At 38.4% G+C, this 23872-nt stretch overlaps 1 protein-coding gene across 3 annotated transcripts in view; it reads right to left on the bottom strand.

Annotated features, from left to right (window-relative positions):
* Window positions 1-806: 806 nt before the first annotated feature.
* coro2aa (coronin 2Aa) overlaps window positions 807-23872 on the bottom strand; it is a 44193-nt gene continuing 21127 nt past the window's right edge. For all 3 annotated transcript variants that reach the window (XM_044191700.1, XM_044191702.1, XM_044191701.1), the window contains 11 exons: window positions 18156-18356; window positions 13747-13863; window positions 11623-11772; window positions 10494-10673; window positions 9439-9555; window positions 7823-7927; window positions 7631-7727; window positions 6563-6675; window positions 6334-6424; window positions 5252-5511; window positions 807-4542 (listed from right to left, as the gene is read on the bottom strand). In XM_044191700.1, the coding sequence (XP_044047635.1) occupies window positions 4405-4542; window positions 5252-5511; window positions 6334-6424; window positions 6563-6675; window positions 7631-7727; window positions 7823-7927; window positions 9439-9555; window positions 10494-10673; window positions 11623-11772; window positions 13747-13863; window positions 18156-18356 (1569 nt within the window). In that variant the 3' untranslated portion in view covers window positions 807-4404. The remainder of the gene's footprint in view (window positions 4543-5251; window positions 5512-6333; window positions 6425-6562; window positions 6676-7630; window positions 7728-7822; window positions 7928-9438; window positions 9556-10493; window positions 10674-11622; window positions 11773-13746; window positions 13864-18155; window positions 18357-23872) is intronic.

Raw genomic sequence — 23872 nt, 5'->3', positions numbered from 1 at the left:
GGTTCCAGCTTCTAAATTGTTAATATTCTGTGGTCTTCTATGTTACTTAGTTGAATATCTACGGATTTTGGACTGTTGGTACGAACAAGATAAGACACTTGGTGATGTCAACTTGGACTCTGGGAAATTTTAATGGACATTTTTCAATATTCTTTGACATTTTATAGACTAAATGACTAATTGATTAATTAAAAAACTGCTTTGCCAATCATTCGATAATTTAAATAATTGTTAGTTGCAGCCCTAAAAAACATCTTCAATATTAAATTGATGGGTTCTGACATTATGTAAAATTGCCACATATTTTCAACAATGTGCAAGCTCCAAGTGCTAACAGCTATCAGTGGATAAGCGTGGAGCTCCATAGTGTTCATTATTAAATAAATAATTATGAGATAAGTAATCGCATGAATAAATTGTGGAAAAGAAATTATTAAAACTCAACTCATTATCATAAAATGTCATTTCATCATTCTTATTTTCATAATAAGTTTTATAGGACTGCATTTTTATTTCATAAGACATTTTTATTTCAAAATGCCCTTTTTCAAAAGTCTGCTTTCTCTTTCATAATGTCACTTTTCAATTATATTTTTTTCTATTTAATTTTTATTTCATATCTCTTTTCATGACAGTGGCGTTTTCACCGCCCTCTCAACTTTCAGCCAATCACAATCACCCTGCTTCTTAAGCTAGCAAGCTCAACAATTACCCTGTTAGCACCTGTTAGCTAGAGCAACAACAATGTCAAAGTTGTTCTAAATCAACTATCTAGCTGATCTGTAAATAAACACAGTACACAGACACAGAAACTAAAATCTTTATTATTTATTTAGCTTAACAAGGTTGCACATACCTACCTATCTAGTTAACTAGCTGGACAGGGTTGTGAGTTTGGGTTATCACTAAGCATCAATGTGAAGAGGCAGTATTAACAGCAGCAGGTAGCTAGTTAATTCAGAGTTAAGATGTTCCTCAGAAAAAGACACACAACTCAGTGTAGGTGGAAAAAAAGACTCTGTGGTTGTTCCTGCCAACAGAGCTAGCTAATATAAGCTCACAAGCCGGCCTAGCTAGCTAGGTAGCACGAGCAGCCTTGCTAAGCTAAGGCTTAAAAGCTACAGAAGTTTAGTTACTGTGTTTATTTACAGCAGCAGCCTCTAGCTGGTTGATTCAGAATAACGTTAGCATTGTTGTTGCTCTAGCTAACAGGAGCTAACTGGCTAAATTTGGTAGCAGTTGTTGACCTTGCTAGTTTAAGAAGCAGTGTGTACGTGATTGGCTGAAAGGTGGGAGGGCAGTGACAACACCCTTGTCATGAAAAGTGACATTGTGAAATAAAATGTATTCATATGACTATTTATCCATTGTCTTTTTTATTTATTTATTTAATATTGAACATTTTGGGCTTCCGTAGTATGTGGGCACACAGGTAGTGAAATGGGGCAGCAGTAAAGAGCGTATAACACAAATTCTGCTGTTGACAGTTCAGTCACTATAAAATAGTGCTGAAGAAATGGGCTCAAAAATGGCAGTGGCTATTATTATTTAGTTAGAGATATGCAGTATTTATTTGTGATACAAACTGCATCAAGCCTTGAATTCCCAAGCTAACCAACGATTGTTCTTTAAATGCACAATTTTGGCAGACTTCAAACAATGATTTTTTTCATTTGCAGGCAGATTTCTGAGAGGCAGAAATGCTATAAAATTCAAATAAAATCTTTTTTTGGATAGGAAAAAATCCATTTGAATAAATTCTATGTGAAACATGGGCACGATTAAGCTAGTTGGAATGGCTCTGTGACAGATAAGAAGCTAAATGTAAGTAAGTAAGCAACCTGTCACCTTAAACTGTTGTGATGTGAACGAACAGCCACATCAGCCCTTGAGCAAGTCCACTGACCAACTGTAAAAACAGCAGCACATTGTAGGAATGTGTTGAGACTTGTCCACCAACAGCAGTGGTGGTTAGAGTTTACACTGGCTGGCCATTGCTGCTCCTGGACAAAAGTCAGTCAGAGATGAAGCTGTGCTAGAATTGTCCTGCCAGAGGTCAAAAGGTTTGCAATTGTATTGAGGCCAGTGTTTCTGTGTGTGTGAGTTGGTGTGGCAGTTTCCATGTGTTACATCTTTGACACGTGGCCATGAAATGTAAGCCAAATCTAATATCATTATGGTGCTTGTGCCTCTGACTACATAAAAACAGGCAAGCATGGTAATTTGTGCTGCATTTGACTGGTTATCTTAGGATCAATATTGTTTGTGTTGCCTAATATCTGCAAGCGGTAATGTGACATCTATGCATATTTACATGCTAGTAAGAGAACTGTTCCTCTCAACTTTGAGATAAATGACTAGGGAATGTTTTCTCTTTTAGTTTGTTGAAAACAAAATGCAGGCCAAGATCAACTGCCTCAATTCTGAAAGCAACAAATCCTGTATGAGAAACTGGTCCGACAGCGCTGTGGCAAAAACTATGACCACCATTCAGAAGTTCCCTGAGGGAAAACACATTTCTATATGTCATTAGGATGGACTTCACCAACTGCTCAACGTACATTTTAGTTATTTAAGTCTTTGCGGTTGCATTGACAGATCATCACAGCTAAGCATTTAACAAAACATTGATGAGTTCCCTGTCACATTTAAGTAAAATGTTCATATTAAGACATAAAGACCTGTCCCCCTGTTGAGCTCACTTCTGTTCCACCAGCCTCATCCAGACTATGTAATTTCACACAAAGGGTTTTCTTTCAAAGCTGAAACATCATACTGGGAATCTCTGTTGGAATATATACTTATCTGTACTAGGACTTCTAATCCCTGTTGGCTTAAAATTGAGCTTGACAACTCATTCTTGACCTTGGAAATAACAGTTGACACTTACCTACAAACTTCATCTGCTAATGAAGACCATTTAAAGCTCCAGAACAGGTGATTAAGTGACCTTGAGTGGAGATGGAATGAACTGTTCTCAAGCTCAATAATTATTTTGTTATCATTCAACAACTACAGCCAACTCCTGCTTAGGAGTGGGCAATATGAATAAAATCCTATCATTTGTATCTAATTTTAGATTATAATATTATGATATATAACGATATATAACATTTATTGGAAAATGTGTTAAACTTATACTGAGAAACTGTATATGAATAAAATGGGAATGTTTTTTGTCTAATCCAGTAAATTAAATAACTGACATATCAATAGGTTTTTGAGATACTAAAAAGGTATAGCTACCATGGTATAAAAGGTATGGCAAATTTTCTACCATCTCACAATATATATCATCATATCTCTAACTGACACTATCACTCATTAGGGTTGCAAGGTGCTTAGATTTTACTAACCACTACAGTAGAAGATACCCTTTCAGCTTAAAATACAGAAAACCCCAGCGTCATGTTTCAGGTTTTTACAGAGAGCAATAAAACACAGTAAAATACATTCAGAACTGAAAGCTAGTGGAACACAATGTAACCCAGAATTGGTGCAGGACTCTGGCTCTACAATGGCTTTAAATTGTTTCTTCACAGTGACTCCACATCAGGAAAAAGCAAACAGGCTTTTTTGTCCTTTTTAAACAGTTTGCATTACAAATAACAATCGCGAATTCAAGTACTTAATTAAATGGTATTTTCTTTGACTGTATTAAAAAAAAATATATATATAAAAATGAAGATCAAAACTGCTACATGGCATCAGTTACAGAATTGGCTTACACAGTAGCTGCTGTGAAACAGATTGATTTTTCACCAATTTTCCAGTCATTCAAAAATAAAAACAAATGCAGCTCAGTGGAACATAAGAATACAGCTGGGATCATGATATTTTTCATTCATTTAGATCATTTTCATTCAAGCACACATACATTAAAACACCACAGCCATCTCCACTTACAGTAGTTTAAATATTGGGGGGGAGGATCAGTGTTATCGCACAATCACACAGGATGTCTGCACCTGCCCTGCAACAACTTTCAAACCAACGCGCAGTCACAGTCACATCATTCAGTCAAGACACACACAAACATCCTTTTATCTCTCAGCATAAAAAAGCTAAAAATTACAATAAACTTGCATAGCTGTGAAGCATACAAAAGAAATGGGGTAAAGGTCAACAGGTGCAAAGAGTTTTACAACATGTTACAGTTGGGACTCAGTGTTTGAGTGCATGTACATGGACAAAGAATATGTGCACCTTGTGTGGAATTGACAGATTGAAAGAAAACATGTTGAGATTTAAATCACCCCTGTACAGTGAGTATGGGGGGCTCATTAAAGGATAAGAGGTGAGTCAGGACCCTAAGAGGGGTATGGCGGTTTGAAAATGGGGTTTGTACAGTAATGCATGTGTTCCCTTGAGTGGGTGAAGGTGACTCCATAGGTCGGGCAAGTCTTAAAGTGAGCTCTGAGACTGGGTGTTTTTGATGTTCTTAATCTCCAGCTCCAGCTGTTTGACGCGCACGTCCCTCTGGTTGAGAAGCTCCCTCAGCCGTCGGATTTCCTCCTGCTGCTTGTGGAACTTCAGACGCAGCTGCGGACAAAAAACATACACAATATATTGGAATATATCAAGGGTGTAATTTCCACTAGAGATGGGTGAGACGTTTTACTTTTAGGCTACAGTTTGATTTATATGGTGGCCCTAAGAGCTCAACGCACTGCAACTTAAAGAAACACTTGCAAACTGACAAAACACAATTAAGATAAAACATACTCGCTAATTTGACGTGCAAATCGTTTAGAAAAAACACACTGCAAAAAACAACCGAATGCAGAAACGCTTCAAAGAGCACAGACGAAAACAGAAACTGTTTCTAGGGGACGCTAAAAAGTGATGCACTTGGCTGGGACACAGCGCTTGTTGTTGCCATGGTTTGTGGCTCCTGAAGTTACTGAAGTTGGAACCGACCGTGTCCAGGCTTGTTCATCATTTTGTCCCCTGGAAACCATTTCCATTTTTTCTCAGTCTAAGTTCTTTATGAATAAAACTGAATATAATTTTCAGGGTTAGTTCATTAATAATGCGGAAATTTAGGCCACATTTCTAACCCTTCTGTTGGACTTATGAAGCACAAAGATCAATTTCATCATAAAGTGTAATTAACTAGTTTGTAAATAAATAGCACTGACAACCTATACCCTTGTGTGTGAAAAATGCCAAAACAAAATAATTGTACAAACAGCAGAATAAAAACTCAAAGAATGATGATAAAGGTAGTGACACCAAAACCATTCAGTACCTCATTCTCTGTACTTGGGGGAGAACAAAGTGCGAGGTCTTCTCCGTTGCTGACGGGTGTCCGACTCCTGTCGTCCTCTGTATTGCCACCGTCCTCCTTGCTGTCTTTGGTTCCCAGTTGGTCCTGAATGTACGCCAGCTGTAGCATGTTTGGTCTGCTCTGAGACCTGCGAGTGTCCCGCGAGTTTCCCAGCCCCTTGCTCATCTCTGAATATGACTCTGCTACTTGACTTCCAGGCTTCAGAGACATCAGCACTGGGCCTAGAAGACAAAGAGAGGGACAGGAGGACAATGAGCTAAATGGAACGATCCTGACACATTAGAGAAAATAAACTTCCTGACTGTATATGAAGTACTTCAAATCAGTCCTACCTTGACCAGCTACAACATTAAGTTTGCACATGTACTTTTACTTTAAATGCAGAGGTTTCACTTGTAAGGGATAAATGATCTTAGTACTTCTTCCACCACTGGTAAGAAATTACCAGTAGATTAGATACTATAGATCTAAAACAGTGAAGCAAAATACACTTATACAAATACTACGGAAAACAAAAAAAACATCTAATATTGAATTTAAAGTAGGAACGCAGATATACTTATACATGTGATTAGGGCTGGGCAATCATTTGATATTATCATATTGACTATTGTATTGTGATGATGTCGTCCAAATCAATGATTCCAAGAAAATGTAAAGTTTTTGTTTTACATACGTGAACATTTGTTAAATGTAATACATAATAGTGGAACAATTCAATGTATTTAACATCAGTTTGTTTATTTTACATTACATATTGTACGTTAATTTTGCATGCATTTGATGCATCAATACCAAAAAATACTCTTGTCAACATTGTGATCTTGATTTCACCCATATCACCCAGCCCCACTTGTACTTTTTTGTTGTTTTTAGGTATATTTGAACCCTGATTATGATTTAGTTTGGAGCAGTTCTCCTCCAGCCTTTCACAATGGGAAATAAGAGAAGATCTGTAAATCGCCCAGGACCTCGCCAACATATACAAATGTCACACACACACACACACACACACACACACACACACACACAGTAATTCTGACCTTTATTGATGCCACTGAGCCACTCCTCTGCAGTTAAAGCAGGCTTGTTACCAGCCGTCATTGGATAGATGTCTTCTTGGTACGACTCCGACTGAAAACACATACACAGTACATTCAGGCAGATGTACACATACCAAATTAGCTCTCTGAAATCTATTAAGCTAAAAATGGATGCATTTCTTTTATATCCCCTGGTGTTTGTGGTTTGTGTGAATCGATGCACTCTCACCCTGCGGGGCACAATCATGGAAAGAGGCTCAATGAGACTCTTGATTGTCACCAGTTTGTAGAACCTGAACACCTCACAGGAGCTCACATCCAGACCTCTCTTTGGCATCACACCTGAAGGAGGACACACAGGCCGAGACAGTTTTACTCTGTTACACAGGAAACCAACTTTTTCTGCTGCACTACTGGGCTATCCTATACTTATATCATCTTTTGTTATATTTTGTCAAGAGTTAGGTACAGTTACTGTGCACTAAAAAAGTGTGCTGACTGATGCAGATAGGGTAGAACTGTACTATAATTGCATTATGGTTTGACAAGAAAGAGTATAATGCTTTTCATTTTGCAATGAGCAAAAAGCCCTTTAACAAATGCACATATGTGTTTATATTGCAATGGAAAAATCAAAGGGCAATATCGTGCAGGACCACACCCACCCTGAGCACAGGTTCAGGATGCTGTGCAGTAAAGAAATGATAGGCTTTTTAACACACACACCTGAATTAAAATAAAAAGACATTTCTCAATGATTTATTATATTTTTGGACTGCCAGACTGTTTCAGTTGTATACTCTGCCGTACGCTGAAAATGCCCTCAATGGCTGAAAAGTCTAGTCTAATATATCAATGCATACATTACATGTCGGTGTGACTTTTCATAGTACTAGCCATCTGTGAAAGTTAAGACATAGTGCTAGCTTCCCGCAGGGGGAACAGTGGGTGGGGGTTATATCTCCAGGTTTCATGTCATGCTGCATGTCACTTCACATGATCTATGATGTCGCTTTGATCAGCTGGTTTGGCTAGTCAAATATTGCAGGCTTATTTGCACAGCAGCTTTGCTTACAGGTGCAAGAGAGTCAGCATGGCCAGAAGGTAGGCGGAGTTTCCAAACAGTGATCAACAGCCACATTTTACACACATTCAAGAAAGGAAATAGTTAAACGAAACATCCCAACAATCCATAAATTTGATTAAAAAAAAGCAGTAGCAGTGTTTGGGCGACATTTCTATTTGAGTTTGAGATTTTACCATAGTGTGTGTGTGTATTTGTGTGTGTGTTTCTCACCCATTCCTTTCTGAGGTAGGTGCGAGCGGTACTCTGTTAGGTAGTGGATATAGGGTTTTTCTGAGCTGACCTCATAGTACCTGATATTTCCGTCACCCTGACAGAGACAAGAGAAGTCTTTGTAACCATAATATTAAAAAGTATTTTGTGTATAAATGTATAGACTCTTTCTAGTTGCTTTTAGAGACCCACCTTCCCAGCAATGTAGAGCATGTGTGTGTCAGGGTCGTAGAAAGGAAAAAGGACTCCTGACGAACCATCCAGGTTCTCTTGTAACAGAGGCACAGACAGATCGTCCTACAAACACACACAAAGATCAACAGCTTCATCAAAAACAACACTTAAGCACCAGTGTACAACATCCCCTGATATCAAAACACTCAATCATTTAAATCCACTTCCACATAAGAAGCACTCTCCAGCGCTGAATTAAAAACATTGAGCGCTCAATCCCTAATCCGTGTTTCTACCATAATCTCCCACCCACGATACACCCTCACACATCAAAACACACCAGCCTGCCACACCGACTATTATTACAGGCTAACAGGTGTGATTGATCAGAGTACTTGGCAATGACATACTCAAGGAGAGAACACCTCTGGCTCTACGTCTTCATGTATACTGGTGGTTTAACTTTAACTCCACCAATTTGTCCACTAGATGGCAGAGTTGTGTGTGAGAGAGTGAGTATGAGTGGGACTGAGCAACATCTTAGCCATGAGATCACACATCAGGTATGGGAAATGCTAGTGTGTACTACATGTTTCTATTTTGTTTTTCTACAGTCCAAGTATTTGATTCACACATGAGGCCATTTGGAGCAAAACAGATGAACCAATGAGTTGCTAAATATAGTTTATTATGTCCAAAATATTCAACTTTCCTCACCTTCTCTCAATTTTTAATATTAACATTTCCTTTTTATATTTATTTCAATATTTAACAGTTTTTTTCCTTTTATCCTGACTCTCTAATGCTCAGAGGCTTAAATGATGTAAGCCAGGCAATAGGGCCGACTAGACTTCTGACCTCTCCGCTGGTGATGTAATATGCTGCCCATTACTTAATTTGTATTATTATTAATTCTAATACTATTGGGATTGTGCTTATTTCTGGGCCTTTACTCTTATTTTTTGTTGTTTTGCTTCTTGTGTGGATTGTATACATGGACCTCTGTAGCCCTTTACTGTCATCTGCTTCAAGGAAATTATAATGGCCATTATCGGACATTTTATTGACAAAATGATTAATTAATTGAGAAAACAATTGACAGATTAATTGATAATGAAAATAATCATTAGTTGCAGCCCTAGTTCAAGAAGAAGTTAATGTTGAAGGTGAATCTTTTTCGGACACCCTGTCCCCCAATAAAGAAACAAATAAGTAAGAAAATAAAGTAACATTAAGCAACCACAACAAAATACTTCTGGAGCATGAAGTTCATTTTCGATCAGGGGAACTGCAAAATGTGTGTGACAAAATTATCTAAACTCAAAGGTCCACCTTCCAGCTTTTTCAAACGCATCTCATGGTCTTCTCGCGCATCTTCATCAGTAAATGGAGCTGGTTCAAGTGTCATCACGTGACCAAAGTGTGACACTTCAGTCACCTGATAACAAGTGATTGTATGTGTCATCACATGACAGTAATCTCACGTATTGACACCTGATCCGGCCCCATTCGCTGATTAAGACCGTGAAATGCGGATGAAAGCGTCTAAAAAGCCAGTTAGTGGACCTTTGAGATGAGATTATTTTATCACAAAACACTTCTTGTGCTGTCAGTTGTTCTGCTGTTGCTCTCACCTGATCCCACAGAGCTATCTGTCGATCATTCCAACGTGAAGTGCCTGTTGTGAGGAGCATCTTCATGTTACCCAGGATCAGCACCTTGCTGGCTTTGTGCGTCTTGCAGTTTGCTTCCTGCAAACACACAACACAGCATACATCAAACATAGCATCAAGCACACTAAACATTTGGTATGACCAGCATAAGACTTTATTTAAGTAATATAAAAGGTGTAGACTAATTTGTTGACAAGCTTCCAAAACATCAACACTACAGCATTGTGATGTAATGTTCATTATATGTCCATGTGAGCTTCTTTGGCAGGCAAAGGTAGTGAGAGCAGACTAATGTAAAGTGTGTGAGTCACTGGCTGGTGACCCAGAGGTCTGAGGAGTTATGCTGTGGACCTGCTCAGGCCAGAGGTGTCAGTTTTGGCTGTGTGGTGCTGGATGAGTGCCTGGGCCTGGGAAGGGGAAAAGGAGCAGGGAACTCCCACTTATGCAATATTGGCTGGGATACTATTGTACACTACAACTAAGGCACTACAGCTTTTTAGGTTTTATTGATTTTCATATTAGATGTTCACACATATCCAAAGGTTGTGTATTCAGCCCCCAAAAAAAAGACACATTCATTGCAGTTTAAGGTAAATGAGGTTCTTTTGTGAAGAGCGCATGTCAAAATAATGCTTCCAGTAAGAGAATGTGATGAGAAAATGCAAATGAGCTGCTGATAAATGGTTCAGCTACAGAGTGTTTGTGCTACCAATGTTTTCTGTACAACAGATTTTTGTATTATCTTTTTTCAAATTAGATTTTCACCCATTTTTTCATATCTAAAATAAACACTGATAACTTCCTGTTTGTTTTTTTCTATTAAAAAACAAAAAATAATAGCCCTAACTAGACGTTTTCTTTACAGTGACATGTGATACATTAGATTAGCTGCTACATACTGTAGTAACTGCCTTTCAAAATAAAAGCACTGGAATTCTCAAATTTAACTGCAGATTTGTCTAAAAAAAACAAAAAAAAAAAAAACAGGTAACAACAACACACACACGAAGCATTACCTGCAGCAGGTTTCCTGAGTGTGGCTCTATGAGCCGGACCTTCCTGTCCTTGCAGGAGGTGGCGAAGAGGCTGCCATCTGTGTTGAAAGACATGGAGAGGATGACATCTGTGTGGTGGCTGATTGTCCGCACAGGGTTCTTGACCACCTGCTCTGGACAGTCCAGGTTCCAGATCATCACCTGCAGGTGTAAAGGCACACACATAATGTTAATACACACACACACAGAAATTTAGCAATAAAACCACCAGTTAGGAAATAACTCAAGTCTGTCCAAAGTCAGTTTTAAAATGTTTGTACTTGAGACTTTGATATCAATGCAAAAGTAATTTGTAACTACAATGAATGTTAATGTATGATTTATTAATTTGTAGGAAATCCACTCATTGAAGTTCAGACTGATATCAGGTTTTATCTCGCTAAAAAAACAATATTCCACTAAAAAGTCTGAACTGTTTTGTTTATTTTAGATGTAAAAGTGGTTCAGGACTCTTATTTGTTCTGACTTGACTTTACTCGGTTCTCTGTATTAAAATGCTTGAAGCAAACGTGTTCGTGTGAAGTGATGTCTGATTATGTCCAAAGGCAAACCCTAACCCTAAACGCAGGGCAAAAACACTGCGGTCATGAAGAGGGGTAGATGCAATGTATCATACAAACCAGGATAACACTTTCAGACAATCTTTCCTCAAAGGCATTCATGGAGTTGCACTTGGTTGTACTTGCACAAAGAGACAGAAGTTGTTGTGTGAAGAATGAAAAAATAACGCTTGAAACAGAATTTCAAACCTTGCATACTTCACTTAATGAAGTGGCCGTGTGTTGGATTGTCGGTTTTGTTAAATTACCACAATTTTCAGATGCTGTCTCCCCAGTTGTGCTGGAAAGCTGAGGGGGTAAGGGGTTTGAATCTGACGATCCGAAAACCACTTTATTTGAAGCATACTGACGCCTTGAGACATTAATGACATGGATAGAACTGGGTTGCTACAAACAGCTGTGACCTGTTTGACTGCATTGTTATACATAATTACTTACTGTATATGTCAAAGTCCTCATTTCTTTTTAGCTTGTAGTTTCTTTGTGGCTGTGTTACGGTTAGTGTGTGTGAGTGTGTATGTTTGTGTTACCTGGTAGTCATAGGCCGTACTGAAGAGGATGTTGTTAGCAGTCGGGTGCCACTCGATGAGGCCCACTCTGCGGCTGTGACCCTGAAGCTCCTTCCACGGTACTGTAAGGTTCTTGAACACACCATGAGGAGGGATTTCCCACACTTTCACCTGTGGACACAAACATGAACAGTGATAGAATGTAACTAAGTACATTTACTCAAGTACTGTACTTAAGTACAAATTTGAGGTACTTGTACTTTACTTTTTATGCCACTTTTACTTCTACTCCACTACATTTCAGAGGAAACTTACTTTTTACTTCACTACAATTATTTGACAGCTTTGGTTACAATTTAAGATTTCTGCACACAAAACATATGAAAATGTACAGTTGAAACGATTAGTCGATTAATTGATTGACAGAAAATTTACTGGCAACTATTTGGATAATTATTTTTCATGCAAAAACATTTCATGGTTCCAGCTTCTCAAATGTGAGGATTTGCTGCTTTTCCTTTTAATTATTTTAATTGTTTCAATTTATCTTTAATTCTTTTAAGGTTTTGGATTGTTGGTTGGACAAAACAAACATTGTGAATGTGTCACTTTGGGCTCTGGCTAATTGTGACGGCATTTCTCACTATGTTCTGAATTTTTACAAACTAAACACTCAATCGATTAATGGAGAAAATAATCAGCAGATTAATCCATAATGAAGATAATCATTAGTTGCAGTCCTATACAAAAAAGTTAAAAATTAGCTCCACATCAACCAACTGCAACAGTAAAATCCTGCTTTTACATTAATGAGTAATAATAATCTAATGATATATAATAGTATAACAGTCACAGAGACCAATTTTCTGCATTGTGTACTTTTAATACTTTAAGTACATTTTCCTGATTGTACTTACGTACTTTTACTTAAGTAACATTCTCAATGCAGGACTTTTACTTGTAACAGTATTTTTGCAGTGTGGTATTAGTACTTTTACTTAAGTAAAGGATCTGAATACTTCCTCCACCACTGCATGTGAAACCAAATTAACGCGCACAAAAAAAACAAACAGACAATCTCTGCATTTAACACCTCTAAATCTATGAAAAATAGCCAATACAAAAACTATTCAGGGTCTAATTGCAAAAATACGATCTATTTTAAATCTTAGTGATGCAGAAACTGTTGTGCATGCTTTTATCTCCTCACGCCTTGATTATTGTAACAGCCTGTTCACTTGTCTTAATCAAAAAGCTCTGACACGACTGCAGACTGTACAAAACTCAGCTGCTAGGCTGTTAACCAGGACCAAGAAGTATGACCACATCACACCTGTTTTAACCTCTTTACACTGGCTCCCTGTTGGTTTTAGGATTGATTTTAAGATCTTGTTGATTACTTTTAAGGCTCTTCATGGCCTGGCCCCAGATTATATTTTAGACCTTGTAATCCCTTATGAACCTTCACGTAGTTTGAGATCTTCGGGCAGGGGTCTCCTGTCTGTTCCTGAGTCCAGGATGAAAACTAAGGGGGACAGAGCTTTTGCTATCAGGGCCCTGAGGCTCTGGAACAACTTGCCCGAAGAAATTAGATTGTCTGAGTCAGTGTCTTCGTTTAAATCTCGTCTCAAAACACATTTTTATCTGAAAGCATATCCTGATTTTACCTGAACTGGCTGTTTATTTTACTATTTATTTTATTGCTTTTCTGTATTTCATGTGTTTTATTTCTTTATATTTCGTCATTCACTGTGTTATTTTATTTTTCTTGTTGTGAAGCACTTTGTACTTTGTTTTGATAAGTGCTCTATAAATAAAGTTTTATTATTATTATTATTATTGAATATTAAAAATAAATAACACAGCCCCAAGGCACAAGTTGTAAAAATAGTCTTAAGAGGAGATAAAACCTGTTGACTTTTCCTTTTTCTTTCTGTGTTCAGGGATTTGTTCTGAGCCACGCCAGGTCAGAGCTGAGGAATGTGTGGAATTACTTCTAGTTCTTCTTGAAGGCTCAACGGCAAGGCAATAAAATTATCTCCCTGCTGCTACATGCTCATATTCCAGGAAAAATGATAACAAGTCAGTGAACCATTTTGAAAATGTACTGTGTGTGTATGTGTGTTCACGTGTGTGTGTACAAACCGTGGTGTCCTCAGAGCAGGAGGCAATGCAATAGTCGTTGAAGGGATTCCATTTGACGTCTAACACGTTGCCTCTGTGGCCCGACACTCTGGGGTGGTGAGGGTCCACTTTACCTGTCTGATAGACAAACAGACAAAAATAAAAAGAATTACAACAGAAAACATATTAACTAACTAATGTCTATTATTGGGTTAAAGGAATAGTTTGACATTTTGGGAAATATGCTTATTTGCTTTCTTGCAGAGAAGACTGACACCACTCTCAAGTCTGTACTTTAAATATCTATAGCCAGCAGCCAGTTAGCTCAGCTTAGCATAAAGACTGGAAGCAGGGGGAAACAGCTAGCCTGGCTCTTTCCAAAATCTGCCTACCAGCACCTCTACAGTGTAAAAACATCAATTCACCGTTTTACAGCAGAGTTACGTGCCGGACTATTTCTTAGCCAGGAGCAGACATTTCCTGGAGTCTCCACTGGTTGTCTGGCAACTTTATGCTAAACTAATCAGTTGCTGGCTCCACCTACATATTTACCGTACAGACATAAAAGTGGTGTCAATCTTCTCATCTAACTTTCATCTAACTCTCAGCAAGAAGGCTAATAAATGTATTTCTCTCTTTAGACCCTCTAAAAACGTATATTCCTCTCGGCATTTGTTATCTCATAACTCTGTATTATAACATAATTCTATTTAATATATGCAAGCACAATCCAGCACTTTGCTGTACAGCATATAATATTATACATATAATATGTACTTAACTTGAACTACTACTGTATAGTATATTACCAGAGATTGATCAATGTACAGTGTGCGTATATTCAATAAATAGTATGGTCCTAGTTTTACTTCAGCCTTAAAGAGGAGTTAAAACATAAAACTGGAGTTATAGAATTTTATATGAATATAGCAACCTGATACTACCAGGTAGACGGGAGTTTCAAGGAGCGGGGGCCAATCCTTAATTCAGTACAAGGCTTTCATTTCCTTTAGCGGATTCAAACTGATTTTTGAACTTTATCTAATCAGAATGTCTCTTGAAATTTAAATCTGTTTTTTGAGAGTCCTAGCTAAAATAGCAGCATAATAATTTTACATGAAGCAACACAGAACCAATAATACATAGAAGGATAAAGAGTAAGGAAAAGAGGAAAAACAAAAAAATCTATGTATTTGCACATTGCAGTCTTCCAAATGTCCTTTAAGGTCAAATCCTTAAAATCATATAAGGCGACTAGTGTCTGTAATTTCAGAGGTTTTTTGTAGTTCAATCCAAGTAGACGGAGCTGCCCACAATGAAAGGTCTTTTACCGAGCTCTGTACATAGCCTTGGTTAAGAAAAGAACAGGAAGTCCTGAGAGTGCAGGATGCAGATTGACTTTGTGAATAGTGGTCTATAAACCTCTTCACCAAGCTTTACTATGTTCACTAGCTAGTCGCTAACTTTGTTTGTCTGTCGTTTGGTGCTGAGCAGGTGCCATGCAATGAGTTTATCAGTGCTTTTTCACTGAAAATGGCCGGCTACTGCGGCTGGAAACAACACTGATGAGCGTGGTAAGACTGAACCAAAACAGTAAAGCTGTTGGCCATTAAACCAAAACAATGAGCTAAAAGACGCTAAAAGGCTCCATTGAGCTAAGGGGTACTGCAGAGTCGGATTACAATTATCCGTGGCTTCAAAACTTCAAGCAAACCCTTTCACATGACATGTAGTAATTTAATTCATTGTTAAAAGAATACTCCACTGATTTAGCATTGCACTTCTATGACATTGTTGGACTCACAATGGACAGTTGTGACAAAAAGAAAAACAAGTATCAAAATTGATGCAGCATAACCAGGTATATCATCTTTTTTATTCCATGCGTTCCTCTTCCTTGTCAAAACCTGGTGCCTACATTACCCACAATGCAACTCAACTGCTAACAGTTCGGTTGGAGATTCAGGTGTGTTATGCTAGTTGTGGCTAATGTAGCCTCGAGAGATGACGGAGCAGGATACAGAGGTCTGGTGAGCTCACTTCTTTCTAACTCCGCACGTCCAGAATTTTTTCATTTTCAAACTTGTAGTCTTCAGAACCAACAGACACTGACTCAAGTGACATCACTTGAGGCAATTTATCACATTTCCTGCAGCTCCCTCTGGAGCCACAAAAGGTTTTATAACTTTATTCACATGTGCAGTAGTACTCCCCAAGACCTGTAAACATACTGATAAAATCTGTGGCGTTCCCTTTTAATGTAGAAATATTGATTAGTGCAGCTTTAAAGACAGACAGCCGGACGCTGAGAGCAAAGGAAACTAATTTGTAATTTCTAAAACAGGAAATGTCGATCTGTGCAGGTTAGGACAAGTATCCCAGTTTGCAAGTAGTCAAAACATTTCTGACATTAACATGAAATTACTCAGACTTAACGTGGAATTACACAAAACATTTGTGACACACGCCCTGCTATTCAATGATCCTGTTACAAGAGAAAAGTAACTGAGTCTGACTGAAGGTTTTCTGCCTCAACAAGACTGCTAATTATTCTATTTGTGCAAACAGAACCTTCCCTCAACTGACACACACACCTGCACGCTAGATTACTGTGCAGGTAATGTGTGTATGGAACATGGTAATGATGTAACCATTATCTGTGCTTCCAGCAAACCGAACACATGCACAAGTAAGCAGAACATAGTGCTTCTGTTCTTGTATTCATGTGTGTTAACTACTTTTCTCCATAGAATAAAAGCTTATCTGTAAGTACACACACATGGATGGGAGGTGAAGGCGGCAGAAGGGGGGGGAGGGTTCTGAGGTTTCACCTCCTCGAGACATTGAAAGGAGGGGAAAGGGGGGGGTCAAAAGATGAGTTATGTCATTCCTTAGCTCGTATGCAATTCCTGCCCATGCCAGGAGGGTGGTGATAATTCATCAAGACAATTTAAAAGATGGAGACAGACGGAGAAAGGAGGGAGAGGTGTTCAGCTTGATGAATCGCTCTGGACTCGAGATATACAGTGGGACTTTAAATTTAACCAGCACACGAGTGAGGAGGTCTGGCTGAGTTTATTTGAGAGATCACTGTTGTTACTGATAACACCAGTGGATGTGATAATATGCATAAATAAAGTCTGGAAGAGTGTTTGATTAATCACACTGAGGTCACTGTGGGAGATAAGACAGTATAGTGACGAGGAAACAAACGACCACATGCGATGTTTAGGTTGTAGTGAAAGAGCTGCCAGGGATTTCCTGGTATTTAGAGATTCTTTTGGCTCTACTGCTGCTGTCCTATTTATAATCTGAGAGCAGAGCTGTCTTTTCCAGGTGTGCTGTCTGTGCAGGAGCAAAGAGAAACCGTGAAAGATGTTTAACAGTCAACAGAGGAAATTTAAAAAAAAAAAGAAATTACACAAAATAATAAAAAATCTGAACATTTGTAGTATTTACTGGGGGAGGGGGCTTTCTGATCCTCCAAATCACTTCTGACATGAACTACCACTGTGAAAGCAGACAACTTGTTACATCTTTGTTACATCTTTTGTGAAAATTTTTGGCCAAAGCTCATTTCAGTTATGAGTTAAATTTTTCAGGTTGATTTTCTGATTTCTCCTGTTGCATGCCTGCTAAGTACCAAGCTAGAAGAAACCTTAAGCAGTATGCTCATTAGCTACAGTATCAACCATATTTTCACTCTGAGCTGTCGCTCAGCAAAAACAGAAATTATGATGAACTACAAGGACCATCAGCCAATCTTGCTTCAAGAAAGGCTCTCCTTAAAAAATGGATTGGGCCAAGGTCCAGATCTCCAACTATTCACCTTTAGGAAAAAAAAATAATTCTTTTGGGTAGATCATTACAAAAAAAAAAACTTGTGTTTTAGGAAGAGAACCTTTTTGGGGGCATGTTATATTTTGAGCTCTGGACAGGATACAAAGTTATTTGTTTGCAATGTAATTTTATATTTAGGAAGTTAAGTTCTTGCCTGACAAATTTTCCACCATTGCACCTTTCAGTATAATACCACCACCCACTACGACCTGAATAATAAACATACCACCTTTCTGACAGTGTCAACAAAAACTGAAAATGTATAAGCTTTGTAAAAGTAGAATTCATGGCAGAGCTGTTGTATTCGATTGCCTTAGATTGTACAGGTGTACCTAACAAAGTAGCCAGTGAGTGTAGAACTGATTGGCTCAGTTGTTTTCCCAACTGGAGAAACGTCTGTCTGTGTGCACAACACCAGACCTAACTGAATCACTGAAAAAAGTGGAGATTCAGAGGTCTGGATGCAGACTATTCGCCCCTTTTCCCCCCTTGTAGCAAGAGAAATTGTCTCCCTTCAGAGTACAGTGCATATGCCACTTTAAAAAGCTGACATCAGTCTGTAAAACCTGCCATGAGGTGGAGAGACTCACATGATGGACAGACAGGACCAGGAAGGCCCCTCCCCCAGCACACTCAGTGATGACTGCCAGGAAACGTGGGTTGACAGCACAGAAGTTGTTGTCCTGTACGCTGCGTGTGATTGGCACACCATCATAGCAGCTCTCCTTGGTGGCGGCCTTACCAAACACGTGGCGGAACTTGGAGCTGCGGTACTGAGGACGCCATGTCATCTGAGAGAGGGAGGGAGGGAGGGAGGGGATAGAGGAAAGAAAGGGAAGGTCAGTCAAGGAGAATCATCTCTCACAGTTACGGTGACGGGGCTTTATATAGGTGTTCATAGTCCTGTTCCTTTCTCACAAGCACAAGAGCAGAGTAATGGTAGATGTGATCAATTTTCCAATACAGTTAACTGGTCCCCCCTCCCCCCCAAAATTAAGACACACTGCTTCGTTTAAGTACAAAGTTTAAAAAACCTTTATTATTGTGGACACATGATTAAAAACAAGACTAAGATAAAGGGCCACGATAATAAAGGCTTTTGAAACAGTGTGCTTTAATTTTGAGGGGAATCAATTCCCTTTCTTGTGGACAGTGTTTACCTACTTGAGCAGCTGCTTTGTGTTACATTCTTTTAAGATCAAAGTATTGCTTCCTCCCTTATTTTTAAATGGTATTTACTGAAACGGATGGATCATTATTATACAATAAAATTGGGAGAAGCCTTAAATAGTTTTAAGTTGTTGAGGTTCTCTGCATGATTACTCAGAGATCTATGAAGAATCAATCCAACAAATTAATATAGTGTTTGTTAAAGAAAGTGCTCTCTATGATGCCATTTGAAAAGGTAGGACATAATAGTAACAGATCCTGAGATATGTTTGTTTCGTAGAGTTTGTTGAGAGCCTATCCTTTATCTGATAACACTGTACTTTGGGTGGCCTGCTTTGTATTTTTGTAATCTCGTATATAATAAAAAAATCTACAAATAAAGTGTTAAAAAATATATATTTATAGTGTTGGTTGATTTTGACCATGTTAGCATATGCAAGCTTTTGGAGTGATACAACTGAGGAAATTCCCTGATATGCAACTTACATTATTCATCTTTCTATACAAAAGGTTTGGTGCACCAGTAACATAAGCATGCTAGAGTAATGCCTCTATTTAACAACAGAATCAAATATAAGCAGAATAACTATAACTATTAATACTCTCACACTCATTATCCACCTTACACTTACTGTACATTTTTACCTTTTTAGCATTTACTTCCCAAGTTATCGATATATATTTGTGGAGCTTTGTCTCATGCCAAGAAAATATCTTGTGGTGCTCCACAGGGTATTATTTTAGTCCCACTTTTATTCCCATTATTTGTTAATGATGTGAGTTTTACTTTTTACGTATGTATTTTTCAATTCTGATTATTCTGCTCTTCTTGTGTCCTAGAGTATTAAGAATATGGTAAAACAATTACTGAGCAAAAAGGTTTGGAAAGTCTGGCCTTTGCTGGTAAATAACTTATCACTTCATTTGAAAAAAAAGTTCTTTTGGTCAAGTCAGTGCAATGTGTTTAAATGTACGGTGAAATGGAATAAGCATTCAAGCAAGGACATTTGTTAACACATTATCTAGAGTCATTATGACAATGACTTTCTTTTTGTTGGTACTTCAAAGCTTCAAAGATAAGATTTACATTTCTAATAATAAATTCATTAGACACCTACTTATGCTGCATCCTCAAATCCACACAGAGTCGTTTTGAATGTATGAATTGTATCAATGTAGAGAAAACAGATTCTTAGATCACATTAAGGACTTATACTTTAAGTTAGCATCAAAATACTGACAACAATTAAGTGTGAAAACCTTGTCTATGGTTTAAGAATAGGATATATGAGATGAGGTTGGTTATGGAGTTACGGTTTGTTTATTCCTTATTATATCATTTGTTTATGTGCTGTAAATTGGCTTGTTTAATAATGTCAGTATAATTATGACATTTCAGTGTTATCCTTGATAAATATTTGTTGGCCAGAAAATGTAATTTTTGTATGAAATTGATTGGGTTTCTTTCTCCAAATAAAATCAATCGCTCAGTCAATTACAAAACAGTAAATAAAAACAAAGAAAAAATCCTGTGAGACTCCCCAAATCCAGTCTCTTTTTATCCACTTTCCTTAAGCTACTCGATGCATATGTCATTATTGTGAGAGATAAGTGGCTCTGGTCCACGGGGATGAGGTCTGGCCAGCCAGCATGTCTGCTCTGCTACTCTGTCTGGCTCCCTGCCTGCCTGCTGCATGGTCATTACTTATGAATTAGGGGTGGAAGAGGCTGATGAACAAGATGTTAACGCAAAACAGTCACCCAATCAACAACTTGCAGTAGACACAAAGCGAGAAAAAAGGTCAAGGGGCGATGAAAATAGGGCAAAGCAAGACAACAAAACAGGAGGCACAAACCCATAGCAACATACGGTTTTCTTAGAAATCATACGTCACCTAAAAACAATTCCTATCCTTAAAAACAATTACATCATTCTCCTGATTTATGCCCGCTGGCCTTTCAGATGATGGCTAAATAAATACAGCCAGGATGCAAACAGAGTGACATCACAGTGAGTGAAGTAAAAATAACAGCATTTGGTTAGCATAATGCAGGTGTGGCTGCAGCGCTGCTGGCTAGAAAGAAGTTGAGCAGGGAATGAAACTGACAGAAGGAGAAAATATGGTTAAAGAAAATAAAGGAGCATCTCAGAGTAACAGAAATGTACAGGTGGTGATTGTGACTCACCACATCTTGGTTTACTCTTCCACCTCTCACCTTCTATCCTGAGGGCATCACGGAGAGCCTCATGCTGTCACACTGGAATGTTTCCCTACCTGACGAGGAGCTTCATTAAACTTCTCAGGTGTTAGAGTCTGACTGCCTCTAAGACACTATCAGTCACATCCATTTGACCATTTGACAGTTAACTTGTTAGCATTTCTTGCTAGGGCAAAAAACACATTTTGCATTGCCTCAATAAACAAAATACTAACGAAAAGCAGTGTATGCAATTTGAATAATGTTGTATGCTATCTTCTCCTTTGATTAAAACTTCTCCACAGAGAAATAGGGCTGCAACTATCAATTATCAATTCAACCTAATTTGTCATGACACGTGTGTACAATGAAACATAGTCTTGTCATTCCCAGATAGTGCAACTTGTTAAAAATAATATCTGTAAAAATGATGTGCAAAATTACAGCAAACATATCACAGAAACAAACATAGGAACAGTGCAACAAAACTTTACAAAGTTTTCATTATCGATTAATCTTCAGATTTTTTTCTCGACTATTTGAATGATCTTTTTGTCTATTAAGTGTCAGAAAATAATGAAAGTTTCCCACCACAATATAAGAGAGCCCAAGAACACGTCTTCAGATTGCTTGTTTTGTCTGGCCAACAGTCCAAAACCCAAAGATATTTAGTTTACTATCATAACAGACAATGAAAAGCAGCAAATCTTTACATTTGAGAAGCTGGAACGAGCAAATGTTTGGTATTTTTGCTTGAAGAGAGTCTACAGCCATGCTAATAGCTCTGTGAGGCCATATTTAGGTGCTTTAAATGCTAGTGTCAGCATGCTAACATGCTTATATTGACAAACACTAACACTGTGATGTATAATATTTACTATGTTTATACTAGGGTGTTAGCATGCTAACATTTGCCAATGGCACTAAAAGTGATGGTGGCGCAAGATGAAAATGTAATGAATCACCAAAGTTATTACAATTCATCCTGTGGCGATGACATGTGAACCAAATTTCATGACAATCCATCCAATAGCTGTCGAGAAATTTAACTCAAAACCGCAAATATCAACCTCATGGTGGCACTAGTGGAAAAGTCAGGGGATCACCAAAGTCATTAAGATTTGGGGCATTTTTAGCTCCACGCCGCTAGCATGGCTAGCGATTAACAGAATAGGTGTTATTTAATTTTGTGTCAATTTCTAATTTATCAACTAATTGTTTTAGGTCAACACAGGGACATGTACCTCTTTACTTTGAACTTACTTGACATGCATTCCTATAGTAGTTGTTATATCAGTTTTTCCTCATTCTGTGAACTCAAACGTCACTGATAATGCAAGCGTTGCAATGCATAGCCAATACATTCTTGATCATTATCACCCCTTTGTACCTTCAAAAAGAAATGCCACCTGCTCTGCGCTACAATAACAAAACCAATATTTAAAGGCAACTCCCTGGTAGGAACTTGAATATGCCAAACAGCAAATAATCCTTACACCCAGACTGAATGCAATGCCCAAAGTTACATGCACTTACAAACTGGAGCATATCTCGGTTGATATAATCAGCATTCATGTGTTGCTGAGGCTTACAAGACCAGAGCAAGAGGCTTCCAGGGCAGAAAGCTAAGACATCTTGTCACATCTAAAACAGGTTGTAATCAGGTCAGTGGCAGCTCCCTTTCAGCTGTGTCTTGCAGCAGGTACACAGCAGGCTGCATGGTGGGCGGCCTGTCTCGGCTCCTCACAGAACTGATGACGAAAACACTATTCTGGCTATTTTTACACCAGCTTCTTGCTGATCAAAAGACAGTCAGGCACGTTCACTGACAGCGGAAAAAGCTATTTTATTCACAAGGCTTCTTTGACGGGGCTTTATGTCTGGCAAAACAAAATAAAGATGCAGTCCTTTTTTTGTCAGAGGGAAATTTATTTTAGTCCGTGACCACTGAGTCACAGCAGCAACCGCAAAAGGGGGCTGTAAAAACAGTCATAAAACTAAACTGAAAACACAGATATGACTTTTAAAAAAGATATATTGTACATCTGGTTTGCTCAGCCAGAGTTTTTGTGTGGGTCTGTCCTTGTATATAGATGTGCAAAGCAAACGTATTCACCTATTCCTCACTTACAGGCGTTCTTTTAAGCACCTCATAACTCAAACACGTACACTAGCAGCCACTCCTCTCTTTGGCTTGCCAAGGCTCGGTGCTGGAGGAGGGGGAGTTCAAAGTTTACTTACTGGTGTCAAGATATCGGTTACTTAAGCAGCGTTGGGCCTAAAGCTATGAGCAGAAAGACAATTTGAATTCAAAATTTGCTAATCCTAACGCTCTCGCCGATCTACTATTAATACCAAAAACCAATCAGCTGCAAAGACTTTTGGCCTTCTCCTGTCCTAACAATGACGACCTCCCGACCCCATACCTAATCCAGACACCAAGCATGCACCAGCCCTGCCTTCTCAAACTGTGGATTGGATGGATGTGATGTTTTGTAAACGCTGCAAGTGAAATTCAAGACGAGGAATGTACAGGTGTGAACGCATGTCATGGCAGTGTGTTAAATGTATGTGTGTACACGTATTCATGTGTGTATGTGAGTGAGAGAGACACACTTGGCTTTTGTTTGGACTGTCTGCTGTCATACACAGATGACAGCTTACAACCTTTGTCTTGTAATAGGATAACAGTCACACTGGTAATCCAGTAGCTGCTGCATTGCTATAGAGCGCACATGTGAATGAGTATGAAAGTATAAGAGAGGCTATGTGGCTGTGTGTCAGTCTGTGAGTGTTTACCTGGAGAATCTTTCAGCTTTGTACATACATGCACCATATATACATAAGCTGTAAAAGAGGACGGGTGCGCATTTTCTGTGGCACTAGAAAGAAAATTGAACTTAGTGACATCTACGATAAGGTGTGTGTTTGCACAGAC

This window comes from Siniperca chuatsi, linkage group LG3 (assembly GCF_020085105.1).
Source record: "Siniperca chuatsi isolate FFG_IHB_CAS linkage group LG3, ASM2008510v1, whole genome shotgun sequence".
Lineage (NCBI taxonomy): Eukaryota > Metazoa > Chordata > Actinopteri > Centrarchiformes > Sinipercidae > Siniperca > Siniperca chuatsi.
Note: the sequence above shows the minus strand (reverse complement) of the source record. Positions and strands in the feature narration are given on the sequence as shown.